The following is a 25,109-nucleotide window of genomic DNA, read 5'->3' as shown; positions in this document are numbered from 1 at the left end:
TCTATCTATCTATCTATCTATCTATCTATCTATCTATCTATCTATCTATCTATCTATCTATCTATCTTTAAGTAGATGCCCAGGGCTTTCTTTCAAGTCACTTCTAGGTGAACTTGAACCTCCCTCCCTCCTTGTTAGCATCGAGGCTTAGCCATTTGCCCGACCCAGGGACTCTGTGGTGTATTTCTGAACCCCAAGCTCCGTGCTGTCATGTGGACACACAGTGAAACTCTGAGGCAGAGTACAGCCACGTCACGGGGTCACAAGGCTGTAAACCGTTCTGGAAGCAGAACTTTCTTCTGCAGAATGTCTAGTGGCTTTGAACTGCCAACGTTTTGGAATATTATTTCTTTTCTCTCTATCCCAAAGCTATCACCTTTGGGAAATAAACTGGTTACATGTTTACTCATACCCCGTGTGCCAGTGTCCGAGTGTCTGTCTGTGTAAGAAGCTATAGCAGGGAAGGCAGTGCTCTGATTAGCAGGTGGCAGGGCCAGTGACTCCTTTGTAGCAATCACGTGCCATTTATTTGCTGATAAAGGTGTGGCTCTAACCAGAGGACTTGGTGATGCACATGATGCCACAGACAGCATGAGTAGCAGGCGTTTCTCAGCCCATCGTGGGTTTTTGTTCTTCTCTTCTATAGACAGGAAAGCAGAACTCTTCTTTCGCGGTGTACATTCCCGTTTTTATCAGGCACTGTGCATCTTGATTTGCTGTCCTCGGATGGCATGCCAAGGAAAACGGAGCTGCAGGGAATCCTAATTGCTCTTGCTTTGGGAAATTGGACTCAGTCACCTGATGCCAGTTCATGGACTGTGACACTATTTACAGCTTATAGTCCAGCCACACCTCAGGTCACCGTAGCAACAGACAACTCAGTAACCTGGCGGAGTACCAGGCAGCTCCCACCAGCTCCCTCTCCTTGCCCCTCTCCCCCATATTCCCTTCTGCAGGAGCAGGGGAGGTCTGAACTTCCCTGGAAGGCTGGGATCCACATGGCCACTGTTGCGGGTCAGAATGGCCTTGGTGGACCAGCTGCTTACGGAAGAGAGAGGGGTTTAGGATGCAGGACCTGTGGGTGGCTGCCCAATGTTTACAGAATGGTCAGATACACCTCCCACTGTTGTAGGATGAAGCAGCTCTGGGGAGGCCATGGTTAAGCACTTATCTGCTGACTGATAGGTCTTGGGTCTGAGCCTGACCAGGTGCTCATGGGAGAAGGATGTGACAGTCCACCGTCAGACATTTCCAGCCTCGGAAACCCTATGGGGCACTTCTGCTCTGTCCTGCAGGGCTACTGTGAGTCCATGGTCATGGGTTTGGGGTGATTCCTTCCCTCTTCTGCCCCCCTTGAATACAGACCCATGGTCTCCATCCCTTCTCTGCCCTGAGGAAGAAGGAGGGGAGCACAGACCATCGTCTAAGCTCAGGGTCCCTCCTTACAGAGGACCTCACTGCCGGAGTGACCAGGACAAGAGCGATGACCTTCATCACATAGGCTTATCTGTCCTGCTCAGGGGTGACCATGATGAATTTGTACTTCAAACAACACAAGTTGTCTCCAGTCTTGGATGCCAGAAGTCCCATTTCAGGGGTCCAGCAGGGTCACCTCTCACCAAAAGCTCTTGAGGAGGCCCTCATTTGTGTCTTCCAACGTCTGGGGGCTCCAGCCATTCGTTGGCTTATGGTCGAATCATTCTAACTCTGCCACCCTTGAGACATGGTTTCATCCATCTTCTTCTCTTAAGGAATAGTTGTTGTTATGAACCATGAGTTGAAGCCGACTCATAGCTGGCCTGCCAGAAGCTTTTCCTGGGCAGTAAATAACAGAGGAGTTGACTGCCCGTCTTTCTCCAATAACCGTCATAAAGAGAGGAGGGCCACCTGCGGGACCCCACCCTGAATTCACGTCCTCTGCAAGGGCTCTGTTTCCAAACAAAACCGAACGCTGCTACTGCTTTGATTCTTACTCATGACACCCTCACAGGAGGGGACAGAACGACCCCGAGGGCTTTCCGGGGCCAGACACTTTCCAGAAGCGAATTGCCTCGCCTTTCTCCTGAGGAATGTCAGTGGGTTCCAAGTGCCGGCCTTTCCATTAGCAGCACAGTGCTTCACCCGCTGTGTCACCATGCTTCCACATGTCCCATTGGGTACCAGGGGTTAGGGCCTTGACCGTGGCATTTGGAGACACGTATGTAAAGGGTCTGCGTGGGTTGACTTCGGCAGGACGGCTGGGCTCTCAGCCTGCTCGGTGCTTCCCGCACCTGGATCCACACCCCCTGTGGTCCATCTAACTCTCGGTGCCCGTGTGTGAGAGTGGAACCACCCACAGGATTTCTCACCTGTCAGCTCTGTGGACGCAACTGCCAGGCCTTTTGTTCATGGCACTTCAGGGTTGGTTCAATGTGACAGCCTTCAGGTTAATAGCCAGATGCAAACCATATGCACCAGCCAGGGCCCTGCCTTCCACTCAAGGAAGGAGACAGGAAGGAGGCGGTGGCCCACCCTAGTGCTGGGGACCAGTGTGGTGATGGTTTAGAAGGAGCTGCCCGGTCAGAGCACTGGAGAACTTGCCCTGGAGGCTAATCTGAGGCTGGGCATCTCTGACATCTCTAAAAAATGGACTTTCACTAGAAGGGCCCCCACTGTGGACATGCATGGACCTCAGGGCTGACAGACCTCCTGGTGGCCATGTTCCCTCAGCTCTGGTACCCCACGTGGCACATACGGGGTTCCATCTCCTGGGGTTGAGTTCTAGCTGGTCAGGCATGGGCTGGGCTCCACCTCCTCCCCGGGTTCCAGTCCTGATTGGTTAGCCATCCAGCCAGGTGACTGTGTGTACTGCTCTTCCCAGATTCACCACCACCACCACCACCCACCCCCCACGGCCTTTCTACCCCAGCTGTTGTTTCTGGTGATTATTTCCTTACATTCCCTTCATTTCTCCAAGTCACCAAGGTCAGGCAATAAGCAACACAAAATGCTAACTTTGAATGTTTTTATTTAAAAATTAATAAAGAAGTCAGTGACAAGTATACTAATTTACCATCTCTACTACGTAATGTCATGGGTACATGACATATATGATAATATGAAGGGACAGTGTATTTTCACCTTGGTTCTGGGTCCAAGTATTCACTTAGGTCTCTAAGACAAGAGTCATCTGTTAGTGACACACTGCAGTGACAACGTGGTTTGACGGTGAAAACAGATTTCTCTTTTGAATATAGTTTTGTTTTGAGAGGGGAATAGTGTATTTTCAAAGTTTCTTTTCTGCCTCAAAAAATTGTTACCGACTTCTTTCCTTTTTGGTATCTACCGCTTTGAATCGGGGACACTTTGTTGTCCTGTCTTAAGGAGTTCCCTGCACTCACGGTGACTGACTGACTGACAGCCGTAATTAGAAGGAGCTGACACCCGTCTTTGAAATCTTGGAGCTCACTGAGATTCTAAAACCAAAACGAGGGATAGAACAAGGTGCAAACATTTTACAACTTTAATTTAAAAACAGTATAAAATACATGAATCAGAGTTTGAAATGTGTCCACATGGAAACAGGGGCCCTTCCTTCTCCACACAGGGACAGACAGCATCCTCATCTTGCTCTGACCCAATCCTGATGCTTTTTTCTCTTTACTGAGACTCAGGGCTTCGAGCGCTCCCTGAGCGAGTACCTCTTAGGGTTTTACTGACGTTCACCTCTCCATAGGGCATGGGGGCAGACTAAGGAGCGCCCAGGGCACTTTCCAAATTGCATCTTCCCTTGAGGCTTGGGGGACAGTCTCTTAATTGTGTCCTCCTAACTGTGGTGCCCTTTCCCATTTAAGCCCTCAGTGGTAATCTCTAAATTACACCCCTCAAATTTGGGCACGAAGAGTAATCTGTCAGTATCCCCAATTTGAATTCCCAGGAGCAATCTCTAAATTGCTTTGCCTCCGAAATTAGGCATCAAAGGACAAGCTCTTAGTTATGCTCCTTAATTTAGGGGGTCTGGTGGCAGAGCCCATAGGCAACCCCATTGCTGACCCAAAGGCGTGTGTCTCTGGCGGTTTGACTCCACAAGCAGCTGTGAGGGAGAGCTGTGTGATTTACAGCTTCCCAGAAATCTGCTGGAGGGTCAGCTAGGAGTCTGTTCAGACTCGACAGCAAAGAGTTTGGGGGGTTTTGTCCTTTTAATTTGGGTACCCAAGGGCAATCTCTTCAAGTGCTGCCCTCCTTAATTCAATTGCTTGGGGGATAATCTCTCATCTTTCAAGAGGAAATTATTTGAGCAGTCTCCTCTCATGTCTGGCTGCCACAGGCAGGAGTGGTTCGTATGTTTTGGGCCTCAAGGTGTCATTCTGTGTCTCATTAGACACTTCTTGGACTTGCACCCAGGCTAAGCATCCTCTCCGTCCCTCCCTTGATAAACATCTGTGTCCCTGAGACACAGGTCAAGGCTGAGTTAATGGAAAATGCTCAGTGGTGTTACTGCCAGGTGGCAACTGGGACATGTGTCATCCCTGCCATCCTTTAGACGCATCTCTGCCTCCACACTTGAGTCTGAGTAACCCCTAAGAGTGTTGACTTGGTTTACTTTTCTAAGTTTTCTTTCTGTTCAGATCTGATGCTGATCCCTAGGTCCCTGTAGAATCCAAGTGCTTAGAACCGAAGTGGACACACTGTTGTGTCAGGAGCCAAACACATGGCAAGACGTAGCTCTAATCGGAAGGACACAGCAGACTCTTCCACCAAGGCGAGCCACTTACTCTTAGCATCCAACCAATGAGCTTGACACATCCGCACTGGCTCAGACATGGAACTGCTAGACAGAAACTTGAAGACTAGGTGTGTCTGTATGTTCACAAACTATGCAAAATTGAGGTACAAAAAAAGGCAACATAAGATCCCTACTTTCTATTATGAAAAGCAAATAAATAGATAGACAAAGGTCATCTGTGGACCAAGGGCTTCTGGACTTCTATAAAAAAGAGACTTGCAAAGGAATGAGTGAAAAAATAAAGGAACTAAGATTTACATTGCAATGTGTCATCAAGAGAGAAGTCTGAGTGTCTCTGTTTATTAAAAAATCCCTAAAAACATTTGATTCACAGCTTTCCCTAAGAATGTCATTGAGGACAATTTACAAGGAGGCGCGTTGCAGGAGACACGGAGCTTGTGGGTTGATAGCAGCTGAACTAAACACACTGGTTCTCGTGGAGATGACTGGGCCTTGCGAGTCATTAGAAAGCAAGAGTCCTAGAAAAGATCTGGCCTAGCTGACGGTGTGCACCATATCCCCAGAGCTTGATCCACAGAAAGGCTTCCAAGGTGACACAGCATGCTTGCGGTTTACCAGCTAGCTGTATGTGTTTTCAGATCCTTGCCAGAACTGATCACTCGGCCTTGGGTACCAAAAGATTAAAAATGAGATCTAGGAAAGCTCTGACCCTGTCCACTCGCAGTGATGTAAAGGCATGTCCTGACCGTGGGAGGCTCCTGGCTGCTGGCCGCTGGGAAAATCAATAGTAAACGTGTCCTAGGTCTGGAAGATGGAGAGGATGTTTAATTGAGGTGTCACGGTGACACGAAGATGTGGCCACTTGGCTGAGCGCTAGAGCACGTGAAGGCAAAGATACAGAGAGTCACATTGAAGAGATTGTTCATGGTCTCCGACCACTTGAAAAAATTGTGCTTTCTCCGGAATTTGATGTGCTGAAAGGTGCACTCACCCCCCCGCTGATTTGCAAAACTCAACGTAAAAATGAAGCCTTTTGCAAACATAAGGCTTGCGTTTCTTCTCATTTTTGTTTCTTAAAAAATAAATAAATCAATAAAGGCTCAAAAAGAACTATGAGTTTCAGCTGTGTAGAGTGACAGCTTGCCCTTCGGCAGGTGGGCCGGGTGATATTTGCAGGTCTGGAAGGAGGGACGGGATGGAGATTGAGTTTTGACTTGCTGTCTTTGACAGAAGTTTCACTTGGGATTTTACACCCCACATCAGCAAGCTGCAGGTAAAGCCAGCAGCATGTGGGTGTGATACCTTACTCTGGCGACCATCTGTTGGTGGAGAAGACCTTTTTGGTACGCAGGGGTGCGACTGTGGCGTTGGCCAAGTCCGCACCACAGTTTACTCGATCCTGTTCATCCCGGGAAAAGGATTTCCTTGACACTGATGGGTTTTAAGACTTGAGAATCCAAGCACGGTGAGTTTCAGAGGAACCAGAGTTTCCATCTTCCATGCTTTTTAGATTCCGTTTTGGATTTTTGCTTGGGAGTTGAGGAGTGCATCTCCTGAGTATAAGGCGAAGGTGCAACCTGAGTTTCCTCGATAGAATGGAGTTTCCTCAGAACGGGTTGGAGTTTGTCTTCTTGCTGCTTAAAATCTAGCTCCACGCTGCAAAGGAAAGAGAGGGAAGAATTCAGAGCTTGACCTTCACCTGGAAAGACCTCACTAGTGACAGCAAAAGTTGGGTGAACGCCTAGCAGGCTAATTGTGGGTGACAGTGTGTTCATCGGTATTCCTCCTTTATTTATACTTGACCCTGGGGTGTAGGATGGCCTTGATATGGTGTAAGTTCTATGTGACTGTGACATATTTCAAATAAGTTCTTTTTCATTAAAATGACTTGTTTCCTTGTAAGTTTCTGCAGTGTTACCACTGTACACAGTTGTGTCAGAGTTTACGGTGTATTTGTTGAAAGAAGGAAGTAAAACGTGAGTAACCCAATTGCTGGTCCAAAGACCCCACACTTCCAGAAAGAAAACTGATAACACAGAATCCAGGTGTCCAGGCGTTGTCCTGGTGCATGTGTGCATGCCGGAAGAGACAATGGTGGGCACGTTTACACGTGAAGCTTTCTTTCTATGTAATTTTCTCATAATCAGAGAAATCTCTATTTCTGGAAACCGTCATGAAATCTCCTTACTTTACATTCTCCTTTCAAAACTCTTAATCAGCTTGAAATATCGTTAACAACCTATGTACAAAGCATCGGGGAAGCAGTGCATTTACGGAGTCAACGTATAAGGCACCGTGGAAGCTCTGCATATATGGAGCCAACTCCCTTGGACATCTTTCGTTTGTTATCACAGATAGTTTTTCAGGTCGAAACATAGTGGTTATCAATGAGTTATTTAAGGGTGAAAATGACACAGACTCAGAATGCCATCACTGAAGCCAAAGTGTGTAGAATGAGCCATGTGAGGGTATGTTAACTGTTTGCCGTGAGGGCTGCTGTAGAATGATGGGACTGAAAAGGATTAAAAAAAATGCTGTTTTTATTAAAGTTCTCTTAAGAATGACAGTACCTTGCTTTGAGTCCTGACTTCTCTTCATGACTTTGACAAGAACCAGTGTTGTCCCACTAACGCATATTGTTCTGTGTTCCATGTTGGCTTCGTACAGAGTGATTCCATGCCCAAGAGAACCAAACCCTGCCCCTCTGATGTCCTTACGATCTCTGCCGTGCTTGATCACCACTGGTCACTGTGTCAGTCCAGCCATTGAAGGTCCTCTTAATGCCTGCAGACTCCCAACAGGCCCCTTGGCATTGTGTAGGACCCCAGCCTCACATGTAACTGAGAGAAAGTCTTAGCTCTGATGAACGTTCCTCTCCTTCCTGCCTATTCTGCCAGTGCTGGTACCTGATGGGCAGGGCCGGGGCTGGCCATCAGTGGGAACATTTCTTTTCTTCCTGCCTTCTCTGCCAGTGCCGGTTCCTGATGGATGGCGCTGGGGCTGGGCATCAGTGGACATTCAGAGACTTCCACTCTGAGCTCCGTCCATGTCTAGTCTGGATGCCAGAGCAGATGTCAGTAGATTTCAGTGACGCTTCGTTGATGATGAGCTCATAATGTTTTCTAACCAGTGGACTTGTAAGCCATTTATAAACATGAAGTCCTATCGATCGAGAGAACCATTAATCCTTGATACATTTTGACATTTTGGAAAGACAAAACAGCCCAGCAGTGTTATCTGGAGTTTTAAAAACAAGTTCAGGACCTCTCTAATGGACCATTTTATGTTTTAAATCCACTGCTCAATTTTTCTTATTGTCAGAGGTTGGAATATTATGAAAAAGTTAAAAACAAGTTGTTGGGGAAGGTTATGGCGAGTTACCCCTTGCTACCAACACAAGTGTTATTTTTAACCCCCCTTTCTATTTCAAAGGGCCCTGATGACTTGGGCTGAAGTTTCTAATGGGAAGTAAAACGTGACCTCATGAATGCCTCATGCCTTATTATCCAGAATGTAAGATCAGTGGGGCATCGTCCCTGTTAAGGGAGGTTTTGAGAAGGGCAGATTGAAGGAAATGTTGGATTGATGGGATCTGACTTATGTCTGTTACGTGGTAGAAAAAGCATCATTTCCATTCTGCCCCTTCTGACGGCAGTTGAGGTGAAAGGGGAATCCCTTGGCTACTTGAGGTTGTTTTCTTTGCTTCAGGGAGAGAGAACCCTGTGGGCCTTGGCTACCTCACTCTGTTATTGTAAAGACACTAATAGGGTTCTGAACACTAAAGTGCTTTTCAAACACTGCTCTGTCCGTGACGTGTTCTTGTCTGTTTGAATCCCAGTGCAGTACAGTTCTGCTCTGTGCATGTGGGTCCTGTGATTGGAATCTGCTAGTGATCGAATACCAACACTGAGCTTTATGATTAGGTATTCTTGTCATGACTGGAGTCGTGAACGAAGGCTACAGAATGCAGTGGACTTGGAGGGAGGGATTGTATAACAATGAAAGGATTTTTCCTTTACTTTTTAAAGAGAAGAGCGAACTGGGGGTGGGGGAGGTTGGGCAGGGAGAAAAGTGCAACAGTGAATGAATGGAAACCCTAAATCTCTGTAAACTTTCATTAAAATCTATAATAATAATATAATACACATTAAAAAGGGAAAAAATTCTGCAATCTGGGCATTTTATACATGGAGCAAGACCCTTTGGTGGAGCCTGCCATGTGCTGCAGTACGTATGGCGGTGGTTGCGATGGGGAGAGGAAAGCGGTCTTAGGAGACTCTTGGTTAATACTGGAAGCGTGCTTTTCAGATCGTCACCATTTCCGCAGTTCCCGAGAGCTTCTGCGTTATTAACACAGAGAGAGGGTGTTCGCCTGTCTGGGGTTAACAGTACAATCCTGGGCACCTATAATTATTGAATACCCATTAAGCAACTACACTGGGAATCCTGTTATTAAGTAATTTATCACACCGGGGAACCATGTAATCACAGAGTAATCTAATCTGAGTTCTTGTTAACAAAATGACTCGACTTATCTGTCAAGTAGAATCGTCTCTGCCCTCTCATTCCACTGCTCTGGGAAGCTGCACCGGTAGCGGGTGCCAGAGCTCAGGGAGCCTGTGTGGTGGGACTGCCAGCCGGTAATGCCTGTGTGGCCAGTGGGCTACCTGAGGTGCATCTCTCCCCATCCGCCTTCACCACCAGCCTCCCTCCTTGGCTGTGGGGTGCTGCTGGGTACCAGGTATCAGCTGGGTGAACTGCAGAATAGCAATTATTTGCATCCTTCTGCATGCTGCGTTCACCTGGGGGGGGGCGGGGGCAGGGGTGGGGGCAGACTGTGTCACAGGGAAAATGCATCAAGTCCAGGTTCTGAGTTGGAAGCAGGTAGCTGGACTGAAAGGACTGTATCAGGAAGTTAATCCTCTGACTGAGACAAACAGCTGGAGGGCAGCACCTGCTGACCTGGGTAGAGGAGAGGCCTTGGCTGCAAGCCGTGGCCCTCAGAGGCTGATGTACTTTCTGGGCACACGCATTCCTCGCTGGTCCGTGCAGGGCCTGGGAAGTCACCTGCCAGGGTGGAGGTGGCTCACATGGGGCTCTGTTGATCTCTGAGTGACACCCTAGGACCTGGCACCTGCCGCGGTGACTGCTGCACAGTGCAGGAGGGTGATGGGTCAGCCAAGCCCTAGATCTGCTTCTTTCTGTGCCCTCTTCAAGGATGCTCCCTGGGCCCAGCCAGGCATTTCTTCCTGCCCTGCTGTCCCCGGTGAACACGACCTCCTTACTCTCTGACGTCAAGGGCCCTTTGCTGTTTCCTTCTCTGCTCCAAGCATGGGCCACTATTTCATTTCTTTTCTTTTTTTTTTTGGGGGGGGGGAGCATCTTCCGGAATATGTGTACCATGATGAGATAAGGACTTTGTCCTAGTTAACCATCTGTCCGCATTGTGAAAACAAGGCCTGATTCATGGTCCACAAGGACCACGGCCATGGAGTCGGTGCTGACCCTGGTGGCTGTGGATGTCAGGGAAATGCCATGCTCTACTGAGCATCCGTTGATTTCACAGATCCCAGTTCTTTCTTCCAAGGTGGACTTGAACCTCTGACCTTTCCATTAGCAGCCGATAGCTTAGCTGCTTGTGCCAGAACATGGATCAGTGGACGAGCACAGAGTCCTGAGGGATAGGCTCTAGCGTGGGTCAGTTCTGCTACCTTTTCATAGCCTTTTGTTCTAAAGGAGCTGCTTCTTGTTACAGAGAAGTAAGATCCTGTGGAGGTGGCATTCTGGAGCCACTCTGGCAAGGTCTGTGGGCTCAGTCCATTCTATCAGAACTTTCTGGAAGAATATTCTGGAACTGTTCTTCAGATCAGGTGCACACCCAGATCGGACCCGAGTCAGCCAACTCCTTAAATCAGCAGTGAGGCACAGTAGGCTGGGGGGCCAGCAGGGGGCGGCGGTGAGCAGCCAGCCTCTCCTACTGCACTTTTCTGCATGTAACACATCTAAGAAAATGAACAGATTCATCCTGGAGAGGGTTAAACCAGGCTGCTCCTTGGAGGCAAGGATTCTGAAGCTCCGTCTGACATACTTTGGACATGTTACAAGGAATCCTTGGAGAAGGATGTCATGCTTGGGAGGGTGGAGGGACAGTGCAGGAGGGGAAGGCCCTCTATGAGGTGGATTGATTCAGTGACTGGGGTAATCGGGATGGGTGTATCGGAGACAGTGTGATTGGCACAGGACAGCAGGGTTTAAGGCTGCTGTACACAGGGTCGCCATGAGTCGCAGGCGACTCAACAGCACATAACAACAACAATGTAACACATAAACACACGTAGGATACGTCGCAGGCGACTCAACAGCACATAACAACAACAGTGTAACACATGAACACTCGTAGGATACACGCTAGGAAACTGATGTGCAAGGGACTTGTGCTGTTTGCCAAAAAAAGAAAAACACAATCCACAGCCATGTGACACGAGTGTTATTTGAGTGAAATACGTGGTATTTCAGCTCTCTTTTCACTTTTCCTGTGACTTGGGGGTTGAGTAGATCTGTTTTCCCATCCGATGTGCCCTCAACCTGCTGGGAACGGTTAAGTCCAGAGGCCCGTCCACAGGTGGGCTATCTGTCTGTTGGTCCTACGGAAAGATAAACCCTTGTCGTTCACATCTGAACACTAGCCCACTTGGCAGGCACATCTTGGGAGGAGGCTGGGCTTCTCACAGCTCCCCTGTGGCCTCAGGGGCCCAGCTGTGCCCAGGCGAGAGGTGGAAGGCCTGTGGGTCGACCTTCATGTCCAACCAGCCTAACTTAGGTACGTGTGGTTTGTCAGTAAGCGCACCTGACCCCACACACTCAGCCTTCAGGGTCCAGGAGGATAAACAACCAGGAAAAGCTCGAGGCTTGATTCCCGAGGTTGAATTCCGAGGGATGAGTCTGCAGGGCTGGCCCAAGCCTGTCCTCTGTGCTGGTGATTTGTCCCTTCTCCTCTAGATTGGCTAGAAGGAGGGCACCCGCCTGGGACCTCCGGGGAGGGGCCTTTGACAGTGTGTTCCAAAACCCTGGGCATTACCTCTCCCCTGCCTGCACCCCCTTCCAACAGACAACTGCCGTCTCTGGTGAATCATGGGGGGCGGGTGTGCAGAATCCTGAGCACTTGAGCTGATTCGACACCTCTGCCATCAGACAGTTGGGATTTTTAGCATCGACTGATTAAAATGACCATGCACTATTCTGCTGCTCGAGTTCATCCTTTCCTCCCGAAAATGCAAGTTTAAACGCCGAAACCACACCCGCTGCTGCTGAATCAAGGCTGACTGACTCCTGGCGACCCACCATTGGCTTCCCAGGGCTGTAGCTCTGAACGGGAGCGGGGGACTGTCCATTTCTCCTGTGACGCAGCTGGTGGATTCTAATGGTGGATCGTGGGTGAGCAGGTTAGCAGTCCAGCGCGTAAGGCACCGTGCGCCAGGGCTCCTTCGATGTACGCTGAAGGCGGGGGATGTCTACGACGTTATTCTCCTCACATACCAGCCTGCCGCCCCGTGACACCCTTCCCGGCATCCAGATGGACGTTCTGGCCAGGACGGGCAGGGAGGCCCTGGAGTAACACTTGGCCGTGCCACCTCCTGTCACTGGTAGCACAGCTCCTGCTTCTCCAGCTTCTACTGTGACTGTCTCAGACGCCTATAAATACTCCGCTCTCTGCAGCCAGCTGTCACCAGTGCTGGGGAATCCGAGAGCAGCACATTAGAAAGCTCTGACTTGGGTCCCGCACTCCCGCAGTCTCAAGAGGAAGGAGGACAACGAGCCCATTTTGCAGCCACGGGGTCCTACGGTGCGCGGAAAAGCCTGGGCCGTGGATCTTTTTCTCCACGGATGCCCCCGCCCCCTGAGGGTGAGTGACAATACCTACTCCCTGCCGTGAGATGTGGACCAGAGACTGCACCTCAGAGTCCCAACCCTTCTTGCTGGGAACGGTGGCCAAAATGCATCCTCAGCAGAGAGGGTCACAGCAGCCAGGCAGCAGGAGGGGCAGGGTGAGTGAGAGGGGCTGGCTCAGCTGGCGATGGCTTCTGCTCGTGACTGACAATACCATCACGGAAGTGGAAAGACAGGGTCGAGATTTCCACCTGACTCTGCCCCTCGCTATCTGGGTGACTTTAGGGGAGACCGTCTCCTTTCTGGGCCTTGGTCCTGCGTATCCAGACAGTGGAGGAAGCAGGACACCGAAGAGGCCTTCTCTCAGCTTAGCCCCCGGGAACGCCAGCCCTGCAGCCACCCCCACCAAGAGCACGTTCTCTCGGATGTCTGTCTAACAGCTCCTAGAAATCACTGTGATTGTTCGCTCTCTGACACTTTGGGTGTAGAAACAGGTCATCGCATGTCTGTACCCTTATCACATCACTAGACCTCGTGCCTGAGAAGACGAAGGGTCATTGTGAGAGAGGGAGAGCCTCACGAGATGGGCCGACAGTGACTGAGAGATGATGAGGATGGGACAGGGTTGCCACGAGTCACAGTCTGCTCAGTGGCTCATAACAACGATGACAACAAGCACACCACCGTCTACATGATCAATACATGCAAAAGCAAAATAAGAATGAAATACAGAAACGAACAATATCCAGTAACATGCTTGACCTGTAAGATCTATCCCTTTCCATGGTATGCCATGACGAAGAAGGAAGGGAGACCGTAAGACCAACACCAGCTAGGCATCCTCACATTATCCTGCAGAGTGTTTGCAATTCTCATTCCACCGAGACCTTCCAGTGCCTTCCAGTCCTCCGGACCGCAGAGAACCCACCCCGTCCCTCTAAGGTTGACCAGTGCTCCAGTCTCAGGGACTGCTGGAAGCACACCAGTTAAGTACTTAGCTACTACCCGAAAGGTGAAAGGTTCATGGTTCAAGCCCCTTCATTGGCTCCTTGGAAGGAAAACTGTGTTCCCATAAAGACTGGAGCTACCTTCTTCCACAGAGACAGACAACCTGGTCACACATCGGGCTGTGAGTTAGAACGGACTGGGGCACAAAACGACACCACCACGACCACCCATCCGTGCGTGTCCTTCTGGTCTGCACTTTTCTCAGGAGCACCGATACTGGTCTGGTGTCCAGCCTGCTCTGTGCTCTGATGTCTGGAAGCCGGCCAAGTCTATGAGAATAAGGAACCGGATCCTGGGCCTTCCATAAATTCTGCCGATAGGTTGAAACAGAAGGAGTTAAGCTTTCTTTATAACCTCTGCCCGTAATAATTTCTCCAGCAAGAAAGAGAGCGGCTGACTAACAAGATGTGTATTAAGCATATTTTATGCCATCCCGTGGTGAGCCCAGAGATCATACACTATAATTAGAGGAGATCAATAACTATTAAATGTAGCCTGCCAATACTCTCATATCTTGGAAGAAGTGAGAAGTAGAGCCAGAGTGCTCCCCGGAGGCAGGACTTCTTCCCACGACGTCGGACATGCTGTCAGGAGCCAGGGCGGAGGACAGCGAGCTTGGTAAAGGAGAGGGCCAGTGAAGGTGGAAGGCCCAGGAGATGGCTGGGCACCGTGGCTGAGGTGGCGGGCTCCGAGGTGAGCACGCCCAAGGGGCTGGCACAGGAACAGGCAGCGTGCTGCTTCTGCACAGGGTGCCTACGGCTGGAACGCGAGGGGTATCGAGTATCGAGTATGCCAACAGGGGAGTGCGGATAACTCTGCTGTGTGGGTCTCAAATGCAGAGTGGCTGTTCCCCCCTTGGAGTGCTAGGTGCCCTAGGGTGCGGTCAGAAGGAGAAAGCGCCCGGCTGCCCTTCCTTTCAAGCCTGGTGTAGCAGTGGCCATCTATTAGGAGACGGGTGAAGCTGGGTCTCCCCTGCGCTGCCCTCCTCTGGAATGAAGACGGTCTGCTGCCTCACGTCCCTGATGTAGCACTAGCCTGAGAAGCAGAGCTGACCATCCCTGCTAAGCCGTCAGCGTAGAACTCTGGTCTGGTACGCTGTAAGGTAGGGCAGTGGGTGAAAGGTGTGGGAGTCTCCTGTAAACATTTCAGCCTTGAAAACCCCGTGGGCAGTCTTTTCCCATCCTGCTGGGTGGCTTTGAGTTGAAGGCCACTTGACAGCAATGGGTTTGGAGTGTGTCTAAGAAATCTAATAACAAGTTTCATCTTGAGCAAATCCTGTCTCCTGAGAGCCCGCTGACATGCACAGTGGAGTCATACTGTTGTCATGTGCAGGGTAGATTGCCAGGTCTTTCTTCCTCCTCTGTCCTTGTCTGAAGCTCCACCATGTGATAACACCAGGCGAGCCTCCAGGGATGGACAAATGAGTGGTCACTGCTCTGGAGGTGCACTGAGTAGGAATGGAACCTGGGTGCCCCGCATGGGAGGCACACATTCTACCACTGCGCCACCAATGTGTCCATAAAAAAATCCAAGCAGAAGTTCAGTGTTGTTGTCAAGGGGATATGGGAACCTGAGGAGACTCTCTGCAGTGAAGCTGTCAGCTTTCCATCTGGACAGAAGTTGACCGACAGCCTCCTTCTTCTTCTGCGGAGGAGCTGCTGAGTCTGGACCACGGACTCTGGTTAGCAGCCAAGTGCTTTCAGCACCACGCTACCAGGACTTACGTTTCCCTGGGCAGTGTTAGGTCATTAAACAACAAATGGGGACAGTTTGGCATGGACGGCTCCACTGGGTCGCTGTGGATCGTACTCGACTTGACAGCACCTAACACCAGCAACATCGTAGTCTGTTTGAAAAGATACTTTCGTTCTTTTTCACTTTAAAGAGATCCCTGATAGGAGATTTCCCCGATGCAGTCAGTCTTTTGATTTCTTGACTGTTTCTTCTGTGGGAGTTGATTTTGGAGGCAACTAAAATGAAGCCCTTGACAACTTCCGCCTTTTCTCCATCTTTCCTGATGTCGAGGGTGGAGACGAGCGGGCTGACCAGCCTAGGAGCTGTCGTGTTTGCTCCTCCATGGTTCACGGGCGCTAACGCAGCCTGCTGGGCACACTGGCTCCTGTGTTTAGTGCCTTGGGAAATTTCTATATTCATTTACTGCCTTCATTTTCCTGTAAAATTGAGGGTGTCAGTGGTTTTAACTTTGGTGAAGTTCTCCCAGCACTCACCTTTGAGGTTAACCAAAGTGAAGGTCACAGGAAGAGGTTTTTCCATATAATTAGCCTTTCTCTGCCGAAGATGTTTTAACCACCACTTTAAAAATAAAACGTTGCTGTGAGCAATCTGTCTGCTGTTGAACTTTAGAGACGTGCCTGAGAGTGAAGGTGCCACCAAATCCTAAAATCATGACATACTGAGGGGGAAGCAGAAACAATGTTATTTTTAGAATTCAAACTGATAGAAGCCTTGGATTCCTGGTTTTAGACCGTTTCTAGGAGGATATGAATGTCTGTCCCCGCCGCTCTTTCTCTGGTGTCTTTTTGCTCTTCTTGGCGCTGTCCCGTTTTTTTTCTCCTGTGGACTGCAGGGCAGAGGGAACTGCCCTGGGATTTTCCTCAGTGCACTCTTTTTGAGGTCAGTTCACTGGGTCTGTCCTCCACAGGATGGGTTCAAACCTGACCTTTTGGTTAGTAGCCATGCACCATTTTTGTGCCTCTGCAGCTCCTTTTTTTCTGATTTAGATTTCACTTTCTTTGAAAAGTGTAAAACAATAACTTTTTCCCTTTAACAGAGTAACACTGAGTAGTGATAAGAATAACAGTGAATAGCAATGTTTCCCCTTTGCAGTCTCCTCTCTTGTCTCTCACGGAACGCCTACACGCAGAGGGCTGTAACCCAAGGGCTCCTTACTGGGCAGTGTTTACAGTGCTGCCAGATGGGTGGGGACCAGAACGGGCCCTTCCACGAAGCGCTGGGCACTGAGTGACGAAGGCCGTGAGGATTCCGCCACACGCGTGCTCTGGGCAGGAGAGCAGTGGCACCGTATCTGCACATAGACTGGGCGACCTCTCCCACAGGAGGGCTTCTCCCCAGGCCCGCTCGTCCTCACCTGGACCACTCCTTTCGTGTAGCCAGTGTCCGCTAGTAGGCTAGCTGCTTTCCTTTTTATTTCTGTGCTCCTGTGGGCCAGGTGACAGATGACATAGTATGATTTGGGACATGCAACTCTTGAATGCCGTGAGTGTCTCATTCGTAATGTTAGGACGGTCTCATCTTTCCTTTGAAGCCTGCTCTTGCTCTGGGAGGGAACATGCATAATTGAGGTGCTTCCCCTGCTCCCCTGAGCCCAAGTCCCTCCTGTGAGAGGAGATCCCTTCTACCTGGGAGATGCCTGGCATTCGCCCTGTGGTTCCTCCCGGCTGCAGGCGCTGGAGTCAAGTTCCAAGCTCCTCTCAATGTGGTGCCCCTTCCTCAGAGGTTGCTCTCCAGCACTGTCCCTCCTTCCGTCCATCCGTCCGTCTTTCCTCCCATCCATCACCTCTCCACCCTCTCTCCTTCCTTCGTCACTGCCTTCTGTCTGTCCTTCAACCCACTGCCCCTCTTCGCTTCCTTCTTCCTCTGCCTCCTTCTCCCTTTTTCCTTCCTCCCATCCACCCACTGCCTTTCTTTTTGGCCATCTGTTTCCTCCCGTCCACGCACTGCCTTTCATCCCTTCCTGCCTTGAATCTATCCACCTATCCACCATCCCTCCTTCCTTCCATCCACCCACCTATCACCATCCTTCCTTCTGCCCCCTCTCATCTACCCCGTCAGTAATCCCTCATCCCTCCTGCTCCCTCCCGCCCGTCAGTTAAGGAACCATGGGACATACACACTTTCATCATGGGACAGTCCTTTTTGGTCCTAGCTCTCTTGTTACCCTGGCACCAGGTGATATGTTAGATAAGGAATGTGCTGAGCCATCTTCCATCAGAGTCTAGACCCCTTTCTGGTCTCCCAAGGACCTGGTGGAGAGCTCGTTTCCTAGGAGACGCTGGGTGGACTTATGTGCACCAAACGGAAAGGGCTCACAGGCTCTTGCTTTGAAGTGCTGCCTGTGCCTGAGCTCCAGATGATGAAGGTGTGTCAGAGACAAAGGGGCCTCCCGCAGGCTCTCTCCCGCGGCGGTACTGAACACAAAGCCGTAGGAAGACGACACTGCTGTCCCTCGTCCTTCAGGGTCCCGGCCAAGACTTTGATGCACTGAATATTTCTGAGTATCATCAGAGACCAGCTCAGTGGGGCATCTAATGACACAGAAATGGAGTGGTGGGCAGGTCCTCCCCGACCCCACTGTCCCTCCAAGTCTTGTAGCTAATGAGCAACATTCCAACACTTTACAGGAAGATGTTCAGTTCTGCTAAAGATAAGTATTTAATTGGTCTGAGTCAGCACGCTTATTATTTTCAAAATCTTGCTTTCATCCCCAAAGCCTCTGCACAGAGGTTGGCACGTGCTTTGTCCAGAAGAAGATGCACACTGAAATCCCAGTGCCTTTCCTGCAGGCTGCCAGAGCCCTTTCCAGGTTAACCACTTCAGGAATGTGAGGGAGCGACGGGCTCACCCTGGGCTGCTTTGCCACCCCTCTTCTGAAACAGAACCGAACAGAAGGTGAATCATCCCTTGGTGAGTCATCTGATTAGTCTGACAAAAGAATTACCAAGAAGGGCTGGCCACAAAGGCTCTCGAGCGCTTCTGAGCAAAGATCGTATTAGTAATAGATCCTTAAAACATTTCTGAAATCATTACAGCATTTTTGACAAGGAATATGAAGGCTCAACCAGAAAAGTTTTGCTAACAAAACAGAAACTCCATTTCCTTTTAATCTTCTTTCATGCCGAGATGCTCCTTAATTAGAATTTCCAGTGGGTCCCGATCACAGTGGGAGGAATGCCATCCGGAGACAAACAAAGCAGAGTGCTGTGGACCACACCGGCGTTTTCAGTTCTCAGTAACTTCCTTTCACTGCTCGAGGTTCCCATGGACCGCAGCCTGTTCCTCTCTCCCTGTAAGTGGTTGTTTAGATCACTTCATTCGGCTTCCAGGTGGAGGGAAGAGCATTCCTGGGGGAAGAAGGGCCCTCCTTCCTTCACATACCTCCACCCCAAGTTACATGCCCTGTGGACACTTTCTTCAGGCACCGAGGAGTGGGACCCTCAAGGGACTTCTGCATTATCATCACGTGCAATCCTGCAGAATCTAGTGATTTAATGGCCACACTGTGCTGGAGAGGGGGCATCCTTGGGAGCTCACATACTAGACAACCAGCCGTTCAAAGCTACTGAAAGGTCCTTCATTAAACTCGCTGAGGAAGCCACCTCTGAGACAGTGAGCCCGAGAGCCGCCTCTGGCCACGTGGAACCCCCGAGCACATCACAGCCACCACCATAAGCCAAGGAGAAAGGGCAGGCACTCAGCCTGACCTGAGGAGACGTTTCAGCAGCAGGAGGTGCTAGAAGGATGACATTTCCAAGAACAAGTCAGTCACCTTCTCCTGCTGGTCCTTCTTGCAGCCTTTTATTTCTTTGTTTTGGGTTGGTTTTTGGTTTTCCCCCCCTAATCTCTGAAACGGCTTCTAGACTTTTTCCTTTAGATCTTCTCCTCCAAGTCCTGGGTGCTGCTATGGTGAAGTGTGCACGTCTGCCATGGCGGGAGCAAGGGCTGGTCACATACTCTGATCACGCTGCGGGCTGTCGTGACTCAGACACGCACCCTTTCTTCTCTCTGGGCCAGGTGGTACTGCAGACCTGGCTGCGTCTCGGGCTCCTCAGAGAGGGTAACAGAGCTCTGAAAAGCAGAGTGTCACTGCAAGATGGGTGGAGTGGTTCGTTGACCACAGGGTTCCAGGCCGGCCACAAGCAGGGATGACGGATTGTAGCTTGGGGATAGTGGTGCCTGGGAGGCCCTCCTGTTCTCTGGGAAAACCACAGTCCCTTGGCACTTTTTGATGTCTTTATTTTGAGCCTCCTTTAACATGTTTAGTGCCAACATGCTGCAGAGAGCCCGTGGGAAGGACACAAAGACTTGAAGAGATGGTCGTGGGGAATCCAGGATGGAGGTCTGGTCCCAGGCTACCCAAATCCTGCAGCAGGACTCTGAGCTTTAGCCTCAAGCCAAATTTTCACCCCTCCTGGTGAACCATTCTCTTAGCAAAGGAGTATTTTTTTACCAGCTTCTATGACAAACCCTGGTGGCAGTGATTACACATTTCACAGCCAACTGAAAGGTTCTTGGTTCAACTCCACCAGCCGTTCTGTGGAAGAAAGAGAAGCTGCGTATTTCTATAAAGATCACCGGTTCGGAAGACTTAATGTGCTGCCCTGCAGAGTTGCTGCTAGACATGGCAGTGTTCAGCTGTGATGAGAGAGATGCATGGACCTAAGTCAAGGAACCTGGCTGGCATTTGGAACGACCCCCAGCCTGGCCTGTGCTGCCCACGGGCCCCAGCACGAGGAATGTGTTTCCCTGCCCTGGGAGCAAGGCCTCCAAGGACTCTCTGGGACCAAAGAGATCTCCGTTCTTAAAGACATTCTGGATCTTTACAGAAGGAGTCTGGTGGCACATTGGTTAAAGTGCTCCACCGCCAACCAGAATGTGAGCCCTCTGAACGCACGTGCCCGTCTGGAGCTGCCAGGTCAGCCTGCAAGGAGACAGCCTCGGACACCGGTGGGCAGGCCCGCTGTCCTTCAGGGACGCTGTGAGCCGGGATGCACCCTGTGCCAGTGCTTGGCAGGCCGGTGTGTGACAGCTGCGTGTGTGGGGCTGGCTGATACCTCTCAATCCACCCTCCACGTCTGTTAAGGTACATGGGAAACGCGTGGTTCCCAAGAACCCAGATATGGCTGGAGTCATCACTGAAGTCTTTAGTGACAGCCAGGCCTGGACTGCCTGTCTTTTCTTCCGTGAAGAGGCTGTAGGTCCAGCTCCTCCGCTGTCTAACCAGGTGACCGCCTCTTGGTTAACTGACCATCACTTAACCACAGTGCCACCCAGAAGGCTCATAGTCTAGAAAACTGACTGGATGGCACCCAGCAATGAGAACAAGTTCAGAGCCTTCGTGTTCGCCGGGATCTAGTGACGCCATCGCTTAACGTGCTGGGGTGGCCGGCGCTTCCCTTTTCTCTGCCAGCAGGCCAGTGCCACACCACGTCCCTCTGCGTGAGGCTGGGTGCTCATTTTGGGGATATCCTCATTTCCTTACAAGCTCAACCGTGCCATTTCTATTGGAAATCGCGTTTACCTTAATGTGACGTCAACTGAAAAAGCGAAAAGAGATGAGGGAGGATGGTGTTCCTGTGAGTGGAAGCTTCTGGAAGAACAGAGTGTGAGTAGGGTGGAGCATGAAAAGGTACCAGCTGCCAAGTGCTGTCCCAAAGCATTCTAAAGTCATGCTACCTTGGGGGGTCTCTTCAATGGAAGGAAAGCAGATGTGATTTTGGGGAGACAGGGTGGAGTGCTGGGGAGCGCTGATGGGGGTGTCCAGATACATGGAACACATCGGGGCCTCCCTGTAGACCACGGACATAGCTTTAAACCCCCAATGGTGTTACCGCCATTTACAGGGACTTACGGGGGTTCCAGGTGAAACCCACATTTTATGGTAGGTGACTGCTTTGGGCAGTGATCCCCTCTGGTTATTTTTTCAATTTATTACTTCCTCCTACTTCCAGATGCTCGTATCTCCTGGCTGTCTTTTTCACCTCCTCTTCCACAACTCTGTCAGCGCTTGTCCAACACCCGGAACCGTTCTGGAAAAGTACCTGTTACACTTTAGTGATTTATAAGACCCCAAAAAACCTTCTAAAACTATTGACATCCAGGTGATTCTGACTCACAGCCTCCCTGCAGGACCCAGAACTGCTCCCGGGTTTCCTGAGCTGTAAACCTTCCCGGGTCAGACTTCCTGCCCACCAGAGCGTCTCCTGAGCAGCTGGTGGGTGCAAACCACCATCACCAACTCAGTCAGCAGCTGATCATATGATCGCTGTGTCATCAAGGATCGTCTGTAATTTAACTCAGAACCAAACACACAACCATCAAGTTGATTCACACACAGACCGCTCGCCACTGCGTTTCTGAAGGCGTAATCTTTAGGGGAGACTGTTCATCTTTCTTTCAAGAAGCTTCTGGGGGACTTGAACCTCTAAACTTGCGGTCAATAGCCTAACAGGTAATACACTACGTTGCAGGGCTCCTTCCTATAATATAGGAAAATTCCATAATAGCATACAGTTTCCGTAACCTAATTCTGCAATAACATAGGAAAATCGGGAAATGGTGTTTGAAGAGCTCTTATACCTAAGTGGGTTGTAACGTTGAGGTCATCATTTGAAAGCAGAAGGATTACAGGGAGGAGCAAAGACTGTGGGGCAGAAGGCGTGTGGCTGACACACTCCTGCACAGCATGTCCCGGCACCCTGCTCAGTGGACCTCGTGCACAGCATGTCCAGAAGGCCTGCTCGGTGGACCTTGTGAGCGGCTGCTCGGTGGACCTCATGCATCGGATGTCCTGGCGGCCTGCTCGGTGGACCTCATGAGCGGCTATTTGGTGGACTTAGTGCTCAGGATATCCTGGTGGCCTGCTCGGTGGACCTCATGAGTGGTTGCTCAGAGGACCTTGTGCTCAGGATGTCCTGAAGGCCTGCTCGGTGGACCTTGTGAGCGGCTAAAGTCTGCAGCAGGAGTTAGGGGACTGTGGGCTTTTAAAAATGGTGTCTGTTTTTGGTGGCTATTACCAATCCAAAGGGAACAATTTCTGAAAGCCTTTCTTTTTTATATTCCCGTGGAGTATTTTGACATTGGTATTTCTCCGGTCCCCCTCGGCCTGGGCACTGGTTTGTGTACAGGTGCTGGCACTGGGCACAGGGGCTCACTTCCACCATGCCTGAACTCAGCTTCCGGAGAACTCACATGCCAACCTGACCGTCCTTTGCATCTCGTCCTCAGTGACAAGGGTTCTGTGACTAGACCTGGGTCTTCCCAGTCCCTAAGGGAGAAGAGTAGCTCTGTGTCGTGAACTGTACCCAAATCTGGCAAATTCCTGGGGTGTTTGGAAAGTGACCCAGTGAGTGGTGCATTGGGTTCATACAAAATGGTGATTAGCCATTCCTTAATATCAACCTTTGAAGACTCTGGAAAGCCCTGTCCTTCCCAGACTCGTGAAGTAGCATTTAGAGCCTTTTTATGAGGTTCTAGAGCTAAGTTTATGGACACCACTCCTGTCAGGCTGGACAGTGTCCCACCGCATGTCACCCACGAAATGTCAAATAGGTTTGGATGCAACATGCTCAGTGATTCCCTAAACTTTCTCTGGAAATCTTGTCAGACTTCTGGTTTGCTGAACTGAAGGACAACATGAGAGTTTGTTACCAAAGGAAGAAAAGCTAACCTGTGAGGCCCTGGGAGGTGGTCTGCAGTGTCCCCCTTTTGCTCCTGCTTTCCTGATGCGGTGAGGGGTTTGTTAACCTCGGAGCCAGGACGCTTCCTTGCTGACTCCAGCTCCTCTTCACAGTCGGCGGGGGATTGGACGGTTCCCAGTAACCAGCCTCGCTGGTGAGCTGTTGGCATTGTGTTTGTAATTCAGAGCAGTTCTTTAGTGAGAAACAGACTGACACAAAACCCCAACAATGTGTAGGGTGCTGGGTGCATCATCGTAGGAAAAGTGAAGAAGTGTCAGAGAAGGAATGGAAGCCCCTCAACCTGAGGGATTGGCACAGTGATTGTAACAATGGGCTCTGGTGTGTTAGAGATCGCGAGGCTGGCACAGGACAGGGCAAGGTGTCAGATTGGCTGTGCTGTGGTTGCTTGATGGGCATCTGACAACAACAACTGGTGAGAGTCAGTGACAGTCACGTGACTTAACATGAGCCAGGACGGTGCAGAGGCCCCTCCCCTTGCTGCCCACTGGCCTCCACAGTTACATGTGACTTTTCAAAGATTAGTCCCCGTAACTCATGGATGCCATGGACCACAGCCTCTACTCCCCTAAGGCCAGAAGAGCGAGATGGTGCCCAGCTGTAATTACAGGCCACTCTGAATAGGACTCCATGGAAGGTCCTGGATGGAGAGTGAGGAAAATAGAGATCAAAAATTCAGAATTAGGAGAAGGACCAGCCTTGGTGATCTGACAGAGACTGGTAGGACCCCCAAAATGGCAGCCCCTTCAAAGCCAAACCGAACCTTCCCTGGGGATCACCTGTCAGCTGACAACAGACAGGCCCATAAATAATGCCCCAGGGCCAGGCTCCTGTGAACCCTGCGAGACAAAAAGGAAAGTGCAGAAAGGAGGGAGAAACAGGAAGAGGGAACCAGGAAGGTGCAGGAAAGAGGGAGAAGCAGGAAGGGGACCTACAGAAGTCGGGAGAGTGCTGTTCCATTCAGGAGGTCATCACCAATGTCCAAAACCAAATGTGTATAAACTGCTGAACATCAACTCTCAGCTAACCTACAGTCATTCAGGCCATCAGTCAGCCAGGATAAGATGAGGAAGAGAAAGGGCTCTTGCCAGATGGAGTCTGGGAAGGCAAGCTTTCTCAGCCTGGCCATTGTGCACGTTTGGTGCCAGGTTCTTCTCTGTGGTATGGACGGCCTGTCCTGTGCATTGTGGGATATTCAGTAGCATCTGGAGCTCTATCCCCCAGATGACAGCTGCAGCTCTCTACGGAGGCCAAGCAGTGTCCTTAGACATGACCAGAGTGCCTCTGAGGCCATGCTCAACCGAGAACCACCCACTCGCCTACTGTTCTAGTAAAGAACAGTAACACGCGTGCAGGACGGTCGAAACCTGCAGCGTTCAGCCAGTCTGCCTCATGGAGCCCAAGACCCAACACAGAACTGTGTACCACAGAGGGTCCCAGCCCTCTGGGTAGGCACGAGCTGCCAATCTGTTTGCTAGCACCCAGCATGTTACTGAACATCTGCACCACCTGGGCACTCCACGGCACTGTTACCTAACAACAAGGAGAGACAATCACGACATTATTTTCTTTGGCTCAGACCTAAATTTCTCATCCTTGGTACCTCTCTAACTGTGATGGACTAACCTGTCAATCAAACTCAAAGCCAAGGCTCTGCCGCTGAGTCTGTCCCACCTGGTAGTGACTTGAGACAAGACAAAGCTGCCCCATGGGGATTCCAGGCTTGTAAACACACACACACACACACACACACACACACACACACGTGTTCTCCTGTGTTTGTCTTCTGATACGTGGCTGGTGGCTTCTAACCCCTGACTTATGGTTGGCCAACGGATGATTAACCACTGCACCACCAACTCCCTGTAAGATGTCTCCAAATGCCACTCAGTGTCCCTCGAGGCAAAACTGAGCCTAGTTAAAAAAAAATAAATAAAATAAATCTCTGTCCTAAAGCATGTGAAGGTGAGGCAGCCTGAGCTCATGGCACCGGGGCCCTCCCTGGGGCTGTGCCCTCCCTGGGGCTGTGCCCT

The 25,109-nt window shown here is 50.5% G+C and overlaps 2 protein-coding genes across 2 annotated transcripts in view; one reads left to right on the top strand and one right to left on the bottom strand.

Annotated features, from left to right (window-relative positions):
• The window catches only part of DOCK1 (dedicator of cytokinesis 1), a 460,736-nt gene that overhangs the window by 156,291 nt on the left and 279,336 nt on the right, over positions 1-25,109 (top strand). The gene's annotated exons all lie outside the window — the stretch shown is intronic.
• FAM196A (family with sequence similarity 196, member A) overlaps positions 6,199-25,109 on the bottom strand; it is a 50,683-nt gene continuing 31,772 nt past the window's right edge. Inside the window, exon 3 of the mRNA XM_006879866.1 lies at positions 6,199-6,382. Coding sequence (XP_006879928.1) covers positions 6,199-6,382 — 184 coding nt within the window. The remainder of the gene's footprint in view (positions 6,383-25,109) is intronic.

Source organism: Elephantulus edwardii, unplaced genomic scaffold (assembly GCF_000299155.1).
Source record: "Elephantulus edwardii isolate Elephantulus edwardi_28Jun2011 unplaced genomic scaffold, EleEdw1.0 scaffold00006, whole genome shotgun sequence".
Classification (NCBI taxonomy): domain Eukaryota; kingdom Metazoa; phylum Chordata; class Mammalia; order Macroscelidea; family Macroscelididae; genus Elephantulus; species Elephantulus edwardii.
This window is presented reverse-complemented; position numbering and strand designations above follow the sequence as displayed.